The sequence below is a fragment of the Lates calcarifer genome, linkage group LG17 (genome assembly GCF_001640805.2).
Source record: "Lates calcarifer isolate ASB-BC8 linkage group LG17, TLL_Latcal_v3, whole genome shotgun sequence".
Classification (NCBI taxonomy): Eukaryota; Metazoa; Chordata; class Actinopteri; family Centropomidae; genus Lates; species Lates calcarifer.
In genome coordinates, this window is record NC_066849.1 from 25,226,173 (window position 1) to 25,242,056 (window position 15,884).

The 15,884-nt window shown below is 44.4% G+C and overlaps 3 protein-coding genes across 3 annotated transcripts in view; all 3 read right to left on the reverse strand.

The window, feature by feature from the left end:
* The window catches only part of LOC108879537 (1-phosphatidylinositol 4,5-bisphosphate phosphodiesterase gamma-1), a 29,100-nt gene extending 25,211 nt beyond the window's left edge, over positions 1 to 3,889 (reverse strand). The window contains exons 1-2 of the mRNA XM_018670830.2: positions 3,793 to 3,889; positions 1,918 to 3,592 (exon numbers count right to left, since the gene is read on the reverse strand). Of these exons, the coding sequence (XP_018526346.1) occupies positions 1,918 to 2,212 (295 nt within the window). The 5' untranslated portion in view covers positions 2,213 to 3,592; positions 3,793 to 3,889. The remainder of the gene's footprint in view (positions 1 to 1,917; positions 3,593 to 3,792) is intronic.
* Positions 3,890 to 6,502: 2,613 nt separating this feature from the next.
* On the reverse strand, positions 6,503 to 13,259 carry naprt (nicotinate phosphoribosyltransferase). Its single transcript, XM_018670833.2, has 13 exons — positions 12,609 to 13,259; positions 11,278 to 11,405; positions 11,108 to 11,190; positions 10,407 to 10,537; positions 10,117 to 10,232; positions 9,299 to 9,495; positions 8,893 to 9,033; positions 8,681 to 8,765; positions 8,502 to 8,582; positions 8,319 to 8,421; positions 7,692 to 7,849; positions 6,728 to 6,835; positions 6,503 to 6,607 (listed from the first exon to the last, which is right to left on the reverse strand). Exons 1-13 carry the CDS (start codon positions 12,853 to 12,855, stop codon positions 6,521 to 6,523), a joined length of 1,665 nt encoding a protein of 554 aa, XP_018526349.1. The 5' UTR covers positions 12,856 to 13,259; the 3' UTR covers positions 6,503 to 6,520.
* A 152-nt stretch (positions 13,260 to 13,411) lies between these two features.
* On the reverse strand, positions 13,412 to 15,770 carry lg17h8orf82 (linkage group 17 C8orf82 homolog). The gene is made up of 3 exons (XM_018670842.2): positions 15,420 to 15,770; positions 15,278 to 15,326; positions 13,412 to 14,849 (listed from the first exon to the last, which is right to left on the reverse strand). Exons 1-3 carry the CDS (start codon positions 15,582 to 15,584, stop codon positions 14,368 to 14,370), a joined length of 696 nt encoding a protein of 231 aa, XP_018526358.1. The 5' UTR covers positions 15,585 to 15,770; the 3' UTR covers positions 13,412 to 14,367.
* Positions 15,771 to 15,884: the final 114 nt, after the last annotated feature.

Below are 15,884 nucleotides of genomic sequence, written 5' to 3' on the forward strand. Positions count from 1 at the left end.
CCGCAAAATCCAGGACGCAGACAATAGCCTCCACGCCCCAGACAGGCCGAACGGTGCTCCGACAGGCCCGATTCAGCAGCACTACGGGCAGCCTGCTGCTTTAAGTTCACCACCACTGCCACTTGACTCCACTCCAGCAGGGCTGCCTCAGTCGCCTCAGCCCACAATCAGTCAGGCGGGCAGACAGAAAGGAAGCTCGGGGCTGGAGGAATCAGGACCCATGTGGCAGCAGCATGCACGCTCCTCTGTCTGGAGAGTTACTGAGAGGCTGACATGGAGGAGGCTGAGGTCACAGGGTCGTGATCTGTCTCTCAGCTGAGGACGCCATGACAGCGCCTCAGCTGAGAGATCACTTCAGGATGGGAGGGGGTTGTTGAGGTTGTAAAATATGCATCCCAGGCATAAGTTGACCCCAGTGCGAGGGCCTTCTTTACTCTCATTGTGCGTGGAGTGGCGCTTCCAACTACAAGCTAACGTTAGCTAGCAACCTCAGCTCGCTAGCCAAACAGTCAGTAACACAGATCAAGGTGAAAGCAAGAAAACCTGACGATGAGGAAAACAGCCCAGAGTCCTCGATAACCCTGTTAGAATCTAACTGATCACTCTTTTCCAAAGCTTTCTACCACATCACATGGTCTTCATCAGAGAATGGAGATGACTTAGTTGGCATCATGTGACTGCAGAGTAGAAATTCAGACACACAAACTATATGCAGTATGATACCATGAACATTTAACAAACGAAGCTGGAGATCCAAACGATAACTGCAAACCAGAAAAGGAGCGAGAAGGAAACTAAAACAGGAAAACACAACAAACTGAAGCCAAGACCAGAGCAGCTAACTCCAGCAGCAACAACGCCTGACAGTGACTCAAGTCAGAGATGCTAATGGAGCCGAATAAACTCTGATACTTCCACCTCCTACAGGTCTCTAAACATTTTCAAATTAAACAACCATACACTTTTATTTTGAAGGGTCACGGGTCCAAAAGCGGCTGGGAACCACCGGTTTAAACCGTGCAGAGGAAGAAACAGTCCCTGGTGTTCTGTTTCTGTATCTGTCAGCATGTTCTCACATACTCTGCTGACATTTCAGCATCTTCTGATACTGGCACAATGTAAATGACGCACAGACTGACTGGTGTGGTCGATGTCATGGACTGTAGTTGGTCTTTTATGCATGGGACAGATTATAGTACCAGATGTGCAAAAACCCCTCATACATACATACATACATTAGAAGAAAACCATCCAAAACTGAAAGACTGCTGTTGTTCTGTCTCTTGTCTTGCATCTATCTGTGGTCGTTTTTAGTGTTTTAGTGTCTTAGTGGCCATTTTCTGTCTCTTTTTAGTCATTTTGCATCTTTTTGTAGCTGTTCTGAGTCTCTTTGTTGTTGTTTTGCATCTTTGTGTCTCTTTTGAACCATACTGCATCTAATTTGATTCATCTCATTCTCATCTGCAGTCTTTTTGCATCACTCTGTTGACACTACACTGCTGTTTTCTGTCTCTTTGTAGTCGTTTTGTGGATCTTTGTATCTGTTTTGAGTCCCTGCAGCCATTTTGCATCTCATTGTAGTAACTTTGCATCTGTGAAGTTGTTTTGAGTCTCTTTGGAGTTGTTTGGGGGTTTTTAGTTGTCCAAAGCTTCCTGCCACAACAGACCCACACTTACACAAATATTATATTAAACAAAAACTACAGCACACCACAAAAATATTAAAGGAAATCATCAAAGAAATCTTTCTTAAAGCAGAGTCAAACCGACTTAAACAACAGTGAAGCACAATTGTGACATCCCTACATCCCTACAGAGGCTCTGGCACAGGCCCAGGCACCCACAGGGTCAAGAGGCCTTAGGCCCATGCCAGAGACCAGATCAGTAATCCATCCATACTTTGATGAGGATACTCACTCTCTCCTTCGATCTTGTCCGGGTTTCGGCTCCACACTATCTGCCGTGTGTCCTGCCTGATCTGGAACGTTCTCCTCTCGGGCCGCTGGGACTTCTTCTGGTAGAAGACGGTCATCACCGTGCCCATCTCCAGGCTGTGGAGGATGCGGGGACCTGCCTCTGTCCAGTCCAGCATCCTGGAGGCCATGACCGGACCAGCAGCCCCTGCTGCACCAACTCCACCACCGGCTGCGGCGGCGGCAGAGGCCTCCTCTGCACAGCCATTGAGGCAGCCACTAAACCTGGCTGCACACATCTTCACTGCATAGCTACGAGGAAACCTCACAGGATTACTAATCTGTTGTGGTTTCTTCAGGATGATGCTTGTCCTTTAATCAGCTACTGCGTGCACCGTGGGCCACGGCCATCCTAACATGTCCAAACACACTGATGCCAGGAGCAAATCTGGTTATGAACCCAAACTGTGCCACTGAGGAGAGGCAGGGGCTGTGAGAGCCAGTGTGATTAAACCAAATTCACATTAAAACAGAAGCTAAAAGACATCGCTCAGCAGCCACAGAGCTGAAACACTGAAATGTCTGAGATGTGAATTATCCTCTGGTCCTCTGAAGGGGGAGTGTATCCCCGTGTTATCCTTTCCAGATGCTTCTGGCAGCACACCAGCGAAATCCACTCGGGGTGAGTTCTCATCACCGCTGGACTCTCAGGTTTCCACCCTCTATGCGTCCTCCTCCTAGTCCCTTTAGTCCACGACAGCAAAAGGCAGCACAGTCCGGGGTTCAATCCCGCTTGGACTGCCGCCACCGCCGCCGCCGCGTCGCCTGCTGCTGCTGCTGCTGGGGCGGTGAACAAGACGTGGTTATCCGCCGCTCGCTCACTCACTCCTGGCTCCGGGAGAATGAAAGTCAGTGCGAGCGACGAAGACGCCGAGTTATGTAATGACGACTCGGACAAATACCCGGAGGTGGGTGCAGCAGGGCGGCGGAGAGGAGGACGGGCATCGGCGGACGCTCTGTGGCGGCTTCACGGACACGGAGGAGAGACGCGTGGTCGGGAGAGCACGGAGCGGCCGCGGCGAGAACTGTGTGCGCTCCCATCCGCCGAACCATTCTGCTCTCCCCTTCACACACTCCCCCTCTCCGAGCACACTACGCCACCGACAGGATGCATTATCCTACGCAGAGTAACAGTACAAAGGCGTGCGGGGTTGTGGTGGTACGCGTTAATTGCCCCAGTTTCTCCTCGCTGCTCCTCGCCTTGGTCCTCTCCCTCTCTCTCTGCCTGCGCGTCCCCGCCGCTCCAACGCCAGAGGTCTTGAGAGGAAATTAGGGCTAGCAGACCGGAAAAGCTTGATCTGATTTTTTTCTCTCCCTCTCTGTGCTGCTGTAGTATATCTGAGGGGAAGATGAGGGGAGTGGAGGGGAGAGTCGTAGCGGAGAGCCAGAGGAGAGGCGGCGGAGAGCAGAGCGACCTCCGCGGGCCTCCAGGAGATCTGCAGGCAGCTATGGTGGACAAAAAAGGAAAGGAGAGTTTTTCTTCCTTTTTTCACTGAACTACACGTCTCACACAGCGGGTGGTGACTCGAGTCAAGAGGTCAAGTGGGGTTCAGGTTGCAAAGGTCAGTGACATGTCAGGAAGTCATCAGCTGCAGATTTTAAAATGTCTGCGATCAAGTCTGAGAAGAAAAGTAGATTTTCTTTTGTTTATTGGAGCAAAAGTTAAATTTCAAGAACATGAGAGAAATCTTTTCCCTACAATCTAATTTTTTATGCAAATAAAAATCAGAATTTACATACATCTACGAATTATATAAAAAGAGTTGTGTTAGTGCATGTTATTTCATGAACTTAACAAAGAGAGATAAACCAAACTAACGACTAACGAAGTCGAGACGAGATCTGAAAGAGCCAGAAAACGTTCCGATAAAACTGCAGGTCTGCAGGAGCTGAAAGGCAAAGCAAAACAAACTCCATATGACTGCAGGCCCAGGTCCTCAGGGGCCCCTAAAGCCCCGGGTTTACTGCTTTTCATTTGGAGCGAGGACGAATTAATCCATCATAGGAGAACTGTAAGGCTGCAACCAACAGTTATTTCATTATAAATTCATCTGAAAGTAATTTCCTTTAATAACTGATTGATTTTTCAGTTTAAAGAAAAGTCAAAATAAAGAGAAAAATGCATATGTTAACATCAAATTGCTGTTTTCGTCTGACCAACAGTCAAAAACCCCAGAAACATTTTGTGAGACAATGAAACTACCAAATATTCACATCTGAGAAGCTGGAACCAGAGAATTTTTTGGCTTTAAAGACTTAAAAGATGAATCAGCGACTCATTTCAGCTCTGGAGCAGTGGTCAGCTTTCTGGACGCCTGAGAAATATCAACAAATCTTTGGCCCAGGGCCCCGGAGAGGAGGTTAATCCAGCCGTGAGGTTAAAGTGTCAACTGTAGAGAAAACTTCAGTATCAGCAGAAATCTCTGAGGCCGTAAACGAACACACACATGTGAAGTGTGTGAGAGTGTGAGAGTGAGATGAGACAGTCATGGATGATATCACAGCCTCTCCGTGTCTAATCAGCTCCATATGTCTCACTGGGTGTATCTGTGTTTCTACTACCACTGGTCAGCAGGCAGCCAATCAGAGCTCAGGGAAACACTTTTCACATATCCTGCAGCAGGAAGGGAGGAGGAGGAGGGTGGAGGTGGAGAGTTTCACAGGGGTTCTACTCTGTTTGTCACATTAAACATAAGACTTCTTCTCAATATGGTCAAGAATACAATTCAAATTCACTGTCTTACTGGTCAAAGAGTGACAGAAAACAAGCTATCATATTTCTTATTTATTAATAACATGTATATCACATTTCTGTCAGTGCTTCCCAGCTGTATATAACAATCATCCCTACTAATATAGTTAATTAGTTAACATATCCACCCCCTGGATAGATTACTGAAGTCTACCAATGGGGCACAGGCCCAGGAGACTGAGATGATGAGACCACCACAGACTTATGACCGCCACAAAGAGACTCAAAACAACCAGAGAGAGACTCTAAACCACCACAAAAAGATGCAAAAAGGAGATTTAAAATGAATAAAAAGAGATTCAAAACCACCACAAAGAGACTCACAACCACCACAAGAAGACACAGTACCACTACACAGAAACTCAAAACTACTACAACAACACTCTCTGTGTCTCTTTCAGTCTGGGGGTCTCTGTAGGAGACTGGAGGCTTTAACCAGCAGAACATTGATGGATGGATTGACCCAATACAGAATAAATAATGAATATGTTCATTTAAATTTAAAAATACTGTAGTAAAATCATCCATTGTCCATTACGAGTCAATGAGCTTCACAGAGACTCTTATATCTAATGTTACTGTCTACTGCAAGCAACAAAAATATTCACAACTCTTCAGTTAATCATTGAACTCTGCTGGACCGGATTTCAAGTCCAAACTAAGTCAAACACCAACAGCACAAGAGCAAATATCACATGTGGAGCAGCTAGACACTGTCAACATGTTGTGTCTTTTGTTATTTCTTGTCAAACTCAGAGTAAGGCGTGAGAGTGAGACAGTTTTTTGTTGCAGCTTCCCTTAAGTCGTCTGCTCTAAACTCTAGATATCTAGAACTGAAATCATTAAGCAACTACTTTGGTCATCAGTGAATCATTTCAGTGATTTATTAAGCAAAAGTTCTCTGGTTCCAGTTTATCAAATGAAAGGATCTGCTGCTGTTTTTGTTATATCTGATATTTTACTGAATATTTTGGACAAAACAGGCATCTAATCTGGGCTCTGGGGAATTATAAAAGGCATTTTTCTGGCATTCAATAGAGAAAATGAATGAATGAATTATAGGATGACTCCAGTATTTTTGAACCTGAGCCATATTTTCCCATGTCTTTGGGTGTAAATGATTGATAAGGACAAAAATCTTTGGAATCAGGACACTATTGAGCAAGAAAAGTGAACCTGAAATTAACCTGAAAACATTGCTTACATATCGCACCAGACTCCATTGACAAAAACAGTAATTTTACAGAGCAGAACATGGGACCTGCTGGAATACCTCTGCCTTGACCTGTTTGATTGTGCTGTTGTGTGGTATTTTGTTTATGTAAAGGATGTGAATACTTCCTTCACCACTGAAAGTCAAACAGTAACACCAACAAACTAACTGATTGAGGCAGTGGTATTCCAGCAGCGTCTGGGAAGTAAAATGACTGTTTTTGTCCATGAAGTCTGGTATGATCATGTCCCTGTCGATCTTCAGATTAAGATTTTGAGCACACTCAAAATTTATGTTTTTGATTTTAAGCCTCTCTTTTGTTTATGGTCGGGGTCATTTGATAGTTTGTTCATGTAAACCTGTTTTAAATGCATCAGATTTGAACAACACGGGCCACAACACATTTGTTATTTCCTGTATGAGGAGAGAAAACGACATTAACACTGTTACGGTTTCATTAGTGCTCGACAGATGTATCACATCCCTCTAACCGTGAGGCACTTTGAAGAATAGTGTTAATAAAACGACATAAAAACAAAAAACGAGAGGAGATGACAACAGAGCAGTTGTGTAGGATTATCTTTAGTTGGCTAAGAGGAAGTTGCTGTTGCTGGAGCTGCCTCTTCGGATCTCTGTCACCAGGTTGTGGAGTTTCTCTGACAGCGCCACCTGGTGGAGGAGAGGGACAAAGTGGAGGAGGAGAAATCCTTCAGTTAAAGAGAGAACAGTTGGTGAGATCCAGCTTCTGAGTCTTAGAGTTGTTCTGCGTTTTTGCCATTCAGCACTCACTGTGTAAGAGTCTGGCTCCTGCAGCCTCTTGTGTCGAGGGTGCAGAGTCTGGAGGGAGCCCTGGACCTTTGCTCTAGTTTCTGCAGCGCTACACAGAGGGTGTGTGACCTAGAAAATGTGGGAGACACGTTCATAAAGACTTAACTCCTCCACAGTTTTAGTCCTGTAATATTGTATTGATTTGTACTGTTTAATGACTTCTAGAAAATACTGTATGATCGAATCAGTTAGCTAATTAATGTTTTTATTAACTGTAATTCCTCATGGTCTCTAAGGCAGAATAATATGTTACTACTGTTGTAGCTATTTTAGATGCTGCACAGAATCTTTCTATAAATGTGTAAATCTAAATGCTTTTATATAATCCTTTTGCAAATATCTTCCTCCTACCTACAGTGTCTGCTTCCATCCCTACACTTCCCACCATTCCCTTCTAAAGTCACAGTTGCTAAATCCAAATTATAGACTCCAGTCGATGGGTGTGTTTCTGTAAAGGCTGGAGTGTCTGCAGCCGTCCAACTCATCAAGTCCACATGGAGGCAGATTATATTCTGGCATCCAGAGAGTCTGCAGGGGTGTGGACCAAGGGTGAACTCCTCAGACAGACATTCAGGGGTGGGAAACCTCACAAATTATTAACAGTTGTTTAAAGCTATTTATTGAAGTGTATTTTCAATATTAACGTTTTAAAGCAGAAGCTACATGTTTGTTGTTGATGTTCAGTAAAACACAGAACCTGGAGCGATAAGGACCACATCCCAGAGCCAACACACACCCCGGTGCACACCCAAGTTCCAGAAATGCCACCCAGGAATGTGTGTACACTTTCACCAAACCCACAATGACCTGGTTGGCTGCCAGCAACACAGTTCAAACACACTCTATCTTGTTTATATAGACATGCAAGAGTGTGTTTCTGCACAGTGTGCGAAGGACACACAGATCAATACTCTTTGATCCTCACCTGTCCTTTGGTGAACACTTCCTGACGCAGACAGGTGACCTGAGCTGGAGTGATTGAGACAGCGGAGTTATCACACCCCAGAGGGTAACAGCTCAGTGGGACGCCTGCCTCTGGAGGAGACTCTACCGCCAGACACACCAGGTCCAGGAAAGGATGGCCTGCAGAGGTGAAAAGAGAAGGGAAGCTGTGGAAAAGGTGTACAGGCGCACTAGCAGCCCCATGTGGCTGAAATGCTCATTACACAAGAGAAACATCTTTTCTATTCTTAAAGCATAACCACTTGTTATGATGGTGGTGTCAGTAGAAAGGCAAAATGGTGACTTTCTGACTTTTAGCTAAAATGCTAACATTAGCATCATGGGTGGGTGACCTGGATATTTTGGGTTTTTTTATGTTAAATTGTCCAGAAAAACATTTTAAAAATTGCTAATGGATAACATAACCATTCTGTTTTTAGATAATTCTGCACATTAAACACTGAAGCAAACATCATATAAAGATCTAATATTACCCTAAATTGCATGATAATCAGCAACAGCCTAACACACCCAGGGATGTTAAAGGGAAGCCTGCGACAGTATGAACTGTGCATCTTTTGGGATATCATCGTGTAAACCACACCCTCACCCTCAGCGTCTATGAGTCGGTAGACAGCTTTCCTTCCAGGTACAGTGCTCTTCTCTGGGTCTTCGCTGATCTTCATCCTGGGTCTTCCTCTGACCTCCACCAACTAACACACACACATACAAATGTTAATATGATGCCTATGTGTGCTACCATGTTAGCAAGGTGTGTTTTTAATTAAATTACCTTATACACACAACCCAGTGAGGGTTGTTTTGTGCAGGTGACCAGATGTGTTCCAACACCAACCACATTGATCTCATTCTCCTGAAACAATCACATAGAAACTATCAGGGACAAAGATAAACCCTGGAGGGGAGTGAGGATCAGAGACGATAAAATAAGCTGCTCATTCATTCATTTACCTTCTTGTTGAGCTCAGCCATGCTTTGCTCTGAGATGTTATTGGTCCCGACGATGACCAGTGAGTCAAAAGCAGGGATGGAGAAACTGTAGAGAAAAAGAAAAGAGTGAAAATGGAACAATGGCGAATGAAACGTGAACAGACCAAAATCAAATCTGGCTGTAGGTTTTAAAGACATACTGATGCACACATGCAGCATGGCACCTCACTCACTGCTCGCTGCAGAGTCTGAAGACATGACGGACGTCGACTGACTGCCTGCACAGGTCCCCGCTGTCCAGACGAACCCCCACAGGCCTGTAGCCCAGCTCATACAGCGCCAAGGCCACGGCGCAGAAGTTCAACAGGCCGCTACTGAAATCAGATACAAGCACAGATTACATTGTATGAGTCTGATACGTTCAGTCTTTCTTGGAAACTGTGGAAAAAGAGCAAGTATCTATGTAGCCATCAATGATGGGAAATGATAAGAGATTAGCTCCTTCACACCTCTTTCTTCTTCTGGTAAAAGTAATTTAGCATAGCTGCTGCAGTAACCACTACACTGGAAAGTTACATCAGAATTATGATGGTAGTTTTGTTGATGTAATATAAAATTAAAAACAACATCACTAATTACCAGCCAACGCTGTAGCTGTCGATCACAGGGAGGAAGTTCTGAGGGTAGGCGATGGCGTAGGACAGGAAGGCGGCTAACTCGCCCTCTCTGATCTTCCCAGGCTCTGCTGCCAGAAGCTCACACACTCGGCTCAACCAGCCTTTTGTCAGGGAAATGAAGTCGACTGGATCTGGGTCCCCGTTCACCGCCACCAGAGTCTGAGTGGGAACAAACGTCAGGGAGATATTATTACCTACGTGACGTGGCAGTGAAGAGTTTTTCCTCCTAGTTTTGAACAGACAGTTTCTCTGCACTGTTAGCAACATGCCTCCTGCATTACACACGGAGCCTCCAGCCCCTTCCTTCACACATGATCACCAGCTGAATTTCTTGAGCCACTCTTTTCCTCTGGAGACCGATATTCAACTCACTTCACCTGGGCTACAATTAACTAATACATTTCCTTTACAGATTATTTTGCAGATTATTTACTTTATTAACTGATTAATCATTTTGTCTGTGAAACATCAGGAAACAGTAAAAAAATGTCAAAAAAAAGTGACATCTTAAAGCCTACAGTGACATATTCAGTTCAGGTCTGTTTTTTTTAACCAACAGTCGTCAGGGTATTATGATGTAAGACAAGGAAAAGAAAATGTCAGTTTTTCTGTCTGTTGAAAATGAAGTTCTAGAGCTGCTACTAAAATGACTGACCTGGATCACCACAGAAACTTTAACAGTAATGTAAGCATACACAAAGTGGACTTAATGAGCAAGAATGTGTAAAACCACTGTTATGGTCGTATGCAGGTGATTGGTGGAGATAAAAACATACTCACCTGTGGCCACACCTCCTCCAGGGAGGTGAAGGAGGTGACGTATGAGTGAGCCATGGTCCCTGCGACGGGGATCCCAAACAGGAATCCAGCCTGAACGTTACTGGTGAGATCAAACCCTGGACAGATTCATGACACATTCAGCCACAGACAACACTACTCACATGTTATCTAGTAACTGCCAATGAATCTATTTATACTAGTTACTCGTAGCCAACAAAACCACAAATGTGGAGAGAAACTGTAGAGAATAATAATAACTGAACATGTCTGACAGATTACACAACATTCACCTCCAATGTGTGTGTATCGTGAGGCGGTGAGCCCTCCATCTGGCCCCTGAGCCCGCCTCAGGCCCATCTCCAGCAGCTTCCTCCTGGGACCGGCTGCCAGTCTGAAACGGGCAGCGTTACTACACACCAGACTGACAACAGAGAAGAAAAACAAGCTGTTTTATAACTTCTGCTGGAGAAAAGGTTATAAGAGTTATACAACAGACAGTTTGGGTCCACAGCTGTGGCTGACTGATGGTGGAGGCAGCTGTGAAGTACAGTGGTGTAACCACGAGCTTAAAAATGTAGAGGTCAGAGACTCAGCAGGGGATGAAAATGGAGACAGAAGGCTAAGATGGAGTATTCCCTTGTTTTTTCTCTTTTATATCATTATTTAATTTTTGTATGTAAATTCTATATATTCCTTTGTGGCCTATATCTGAGGAAATGTTAATGACTGTTCATTCACCACTTTCATTACTGTCTAAAACACATATACTGTACATATAAGAGATAAGATTATTTTTATGGCATGGACAGTGCAGATGCATCACAGGCCATTAGACTGTTGGGATTCAAGAAATTAATAAGCCAATGAAAAAATCAGCAACAGATAAATCAATAATAAAAGTAATTTACTGGTTAAAGCCCCATATACACATGTGGTTATATGACTGTTTACTATGGATGTATTGAATAAAAGTGTGTGTGTGTGTTGTTACCTGGCGTAGTTAACCAGACACAGTAAACTGGTCTCCAGCAGCTGAACCACAGCCAGCGGACCTGCCACCTCCATCAGAGGCACCTGCAGATGTTTTAGACACGCAGCACAAGTTAGACACTCTGACCCCGACTGTGGCCTTTGACCCTCACTTTAACCCTGACGGCTCACCCTGGCAAACACCACAGTTCCCTCTGGGACAGAGCGGAGCGTGACGCCCGAACAGTCCAGGCCTCGCAGGAACTGGAAGAAGGCGGGGTCAGTGGCCGGGGGCAGGACTGAGCGCAGGAACTCCACATCTGGATCCATGAAAACACACAGTGTTAACACAAACATCTGGAACAGTGACAGTCAGACCAACAACAGAGGACATCCTTCATCCTGACACCACACACATGGGCTGTTACACAAGCACATGTGTCCTTCATGTGCCCTCACATGTCCTGTCTCACAACACACACACACACTCACCACACACACAATTACAATAACAGAGCTAAATCTAATAACTCTCTGTACAGCTAATCTAATTCAGAAGCTGCGACCTCAGTGGTGTGACTGTGATGAAGGTCAAACTAAACATGTCTGACAGCTTGTTGATTGCAGTGGTGGAAAATAACTACAAAGTATTCAGTTGAGTACATAGACCAAGTACTATATAATTACTTATACTCTGAGTATTTTATGCTCCTTTAAACTATATTCCAACAGAAGTATTAAGATTCCTGATGTAAAGAGAAGTATGAAAACAACACTGAACTAAAGTACATCTGATACAACTGTTTATACAGTACATTTCTGAGGGAATTCTTGTAGTTTCCCTTCACTTATTTCAGTTTAAGTTATTGGAGAGATTAGTTAACATGTTTGAAACTAGTACATTTAGCTCTTTATTGCTACTGATGTGCTTTTCCTACAGTGCAGTTCTGACTACAGGACTTTGTCATGGATTATCAGGATCTGGAGATCTTTCAGCTCTGGCTGTAGGAAGCTTTGAGGCTGTTAGTGTTACACAACTTTAGATCATTTTTAGATCTTTAGTCATAACCGTTTAAAATCATTGTGAAAGACTACTTTTATATTGTTTTATAACTGACTTTGAATTGCATCTGTGTGAACTTAAACATGTTGCAAAATCAGAATAACTTCCAGTTACATGAGCGCAGGACAATCCGCGTTACATTGAACCACAAACGTTCCTGGAATGCGGTGTGCCATACTGTTTCATGTGCTTTACACACATGAGATTACTCTTCTGTGCTAAAGTTCAGAGCTATAATCCCCCCCCCCTTTCCCAAAATACCGCACCGGCATTCACGTTCTCTCAATGAAAGTCTCACGGGGGTTGCACGGCGAAGTATTGCGCAACCGGATCGGTATGCGTAAAAGGAGGTTTGGAGGGGAGAAAAGTCATGAATAACATTATTATTAAGAAGATTTGGTCTTGGCTCGTGTTTAAACTGAAATAATGTAGAAAGTCAAGTTCGAGTTGCCTTTCTCACCTTCGTCTGTGAAGCGAAAGCTGCGCAGGAACAGCTGACAGTCGTGCAGACCGGCGAACAGCGAGAAGCCGCCGCCGAACGGATTGTCCCGGAAGAAGAGCTCGAACACGGCGGGCTCCTGGTGCCGACCGGCCCGCCAGTACGCGTACGCCATGGTGAACTGGTACAGATCGGTCAGCAGCGGAGGGACTCGCTCCCGGATAGACCGCTCCATGGCCTCGCGTGTGTTGCTGAACGGCGCTGCCATGTTATTCAAGTCCTGGGTCCAGGTTCACTGATGCCGAGATATCTGGGACTTGGAGTTCTCCAGAGTCCTGCACCTACTGAGGCAGAAACAGAGCGGAACCTCTGACAAATACTCCAGAGGCAGGGTAAGACGTGAGGTGTGTAGGCAAACAGAAGAGTGAACAAATAAGATCTGAAACAGACGATTATTTCTTAGATATTTTAGTTGAACGAATTTGCCGAGTCATGTGATTTTACACAGTTTTGTGATCCACGTTGCCTTTTTGATGTCCTAGTCTTTCAGTGTACACCCCTGTGGTCTAAATGTCATTTAATAAAACTACAAGAACACAAACAACAAATTAAATAATTAACATCAAAATCAAAAGTATTCTAAAGAAATGTACCTGGTCCTTGTAGTAAGTTATTTCCTCTAAAACATATTGGATTTAAAGTAGAAAGCTGCACAAAAAGGGAAATAATCAAAGTACAAGTGCCTTAAAATGGAGCATAGTATTTGAGTAAAGGGGTTGTTGTGACATTTCCTGTCAATAACACAACAAAGCAGAAACAAGACATTCACATCATCTTATTTATTCACGGCAGAATTTTCCTCAAGTATCTTCAGTAGTAGATTTCAAAATGTTTGTAACAGGTTGTTGGTATTTGCATCACTTTTAGTATAGTTAGATTCAAATGCAGTACTTTCTGTATTATCCAAGCATCAATCTTACATCTCTAAGTATTTATTTGCTGCACTTATGGAGACACTGCAGCTGTTTTTATATATGTTGCTTGTATATGTTTTTCTAGATATAGATTTCATAGATTATTTTGTATCTAAGGATCTGAACCTAATGTACCAAGTAACTGCTTGATTCTCTTCAACAAATTTGATAAAATAACTCATGTATTTCCCTCTGGATTTATTCAGAAGTACCACATTTGCGTGACAGGGCGTCAAGCTGGAAGATGACCGTGATACTAAACAGACTTGTGAGTGTTGTTTTCTACTAGGTTTGTGTCATACAGCATTTAAAAATAAAAGCTTTCAGCCTCTTTCTCTGTCTCAACCACTGTAGCTTTAAGTCAGTAAATCTGAGCAGTCGCAAAACAAAAGTATGCCTATGTTTTTCAGACTTTTCCCCTATTTCTGCTTTTTATTTTATTGTTTTATCTCTTCAAGACTCTAAATATGATTTAAATGAACCTGGGGACAAAATAACTGTAATGAGGATGCAAGTAGACACTGTGCTGAAGTTGTCTCAAGCCAAAAGAAGGTTGGGAATCACTGATTTAACCAATTACACCTACATCAAACACTCTGCAGCGTCAGTGAATGACTTCCCACTTCTCACATGTCAAATTAGAACAGGAGGACACATCAGCCCATGCTTCAGTCAGTAACAACCACACTGTGAGCACAAGTGTCCATGTGGGACACAGCAGTTGTCTTTTCCCACTGTCCACATTGGAAAATCAGACATATGTGGATGAGGAATAATTTTCAGACTCTAAAGAACACCTCTGTTCCTTATCCCAGTTCTCCGTGCTGCCCGCTGCCCTCCTCTGCTGAGGAGAAACATCCTGCCAGCTCATTGGTCAGCGTGTGCTTCTGTCCTCCCCAGAGAAAATGTGTCGGCTGTCCTGATTGGCCCTGCTCTGGAGCATAAACAAAGAACGGGCTGAGCTCGATGGCCAGAGCCGACCGGACCAGGCCGACCCCCCCTGAGCGCTCTGAGCAGGGGTGATACAGTCGCCCGCTGACAGGGTGCATGTACAGAGCCTCGGGGCGGAACGGGACGGACAGCTTCTCCGCCCCGCCACAGTACGACAGTAGCTCCTGGCCTGGCTGTGTGGGGGTCTGCAGCAGGTGGGTGAAGACCACGGGCCGGTCATCGCAGCGAAGGAAGTTCCTCTCCCTCCCGCACAGGGACAGGAAGGGGAAGTCCTCCTCATATCGCCCGCTCTGATTAGAACGCAGACGACTGAAGAAGAAGACCAGGAACTGTTTGTCTGATGAGCACAGAAACAGAGATGATGGACGGCAGAACCAACATGGATCCATATTCTGCATGTAGTTCAAGAGACACACAGGGTACCTGTCCTTCATCTGTTTTATATTGTGTGAATGTTGCTGAAGTGCCTTTACATGGACAGGGTGGTACATTATGTGTCTTAGACAGATGATTTTCTCCTATCTTAACCAAATAAGGTAAAAAAGCAAACAGCTATATCAGCTCTACAACAGCAACAACAACCACACAGCTGTTTATTTGTTTATCCTGACAACTGATTTAATGGCAAACAAGCACATTTACCAAAACTATTATTACTCTTATGGGTTGTTGTGAACACTCGGGAAGGGCTGTGATTGGTCAATACGTTTCTAGTGATACATAAACTATAGTGTGTGTGTGTGTTTTTTTTTTTGTTTTTTTTACCTTTGAAGCAGGTGACAAAATTCTTTACTTTAGTGTCATCGAGGAAAAGCTGTAAACGAAGCACACATCATTATATCACGATGTTATGAGAATTAACAATATATTTTTATAGATTTAGTTTAATGTCAGTGCACACACTCACCTGTCCTTGGTGGTCGATGTAGTAGAAATACTCTCGGATGCGTGGTTCGGGGCTCTGGCCCTGGATGTATGTAGCGGCGGCTCTAGAGGCGGTGTAGCCGGCGGGCAGGCAGCGCAGGGCGGGTAGACCTCTGCAGCTGAGAGCCGCAGTCCGGAGCAACAACATGGCCGCGCAGGACCGCACGCAGCGGGAATATGTTCAGGAGTAAACACGAAAACGGAGAGGACGCGGTGTCGAAGTGACAACCAGTGTGTTAACCGACAGACTCTACTGTAAGAAGAGGTTACAGGACTCTAGCTTCGTCCTCATGTTGTTGTTTACAGCTGTGCCGCTTTAACCCGGAACAGCTTCACTGTGACGACATGATCAGTTTCTGAGTGCTGCCCCCTGGTGGCCACTGATAATACAGTTGTTGTAAATCACATAAGGATTTAATACAAATTCAATGCAACGTTGTATCAAAGT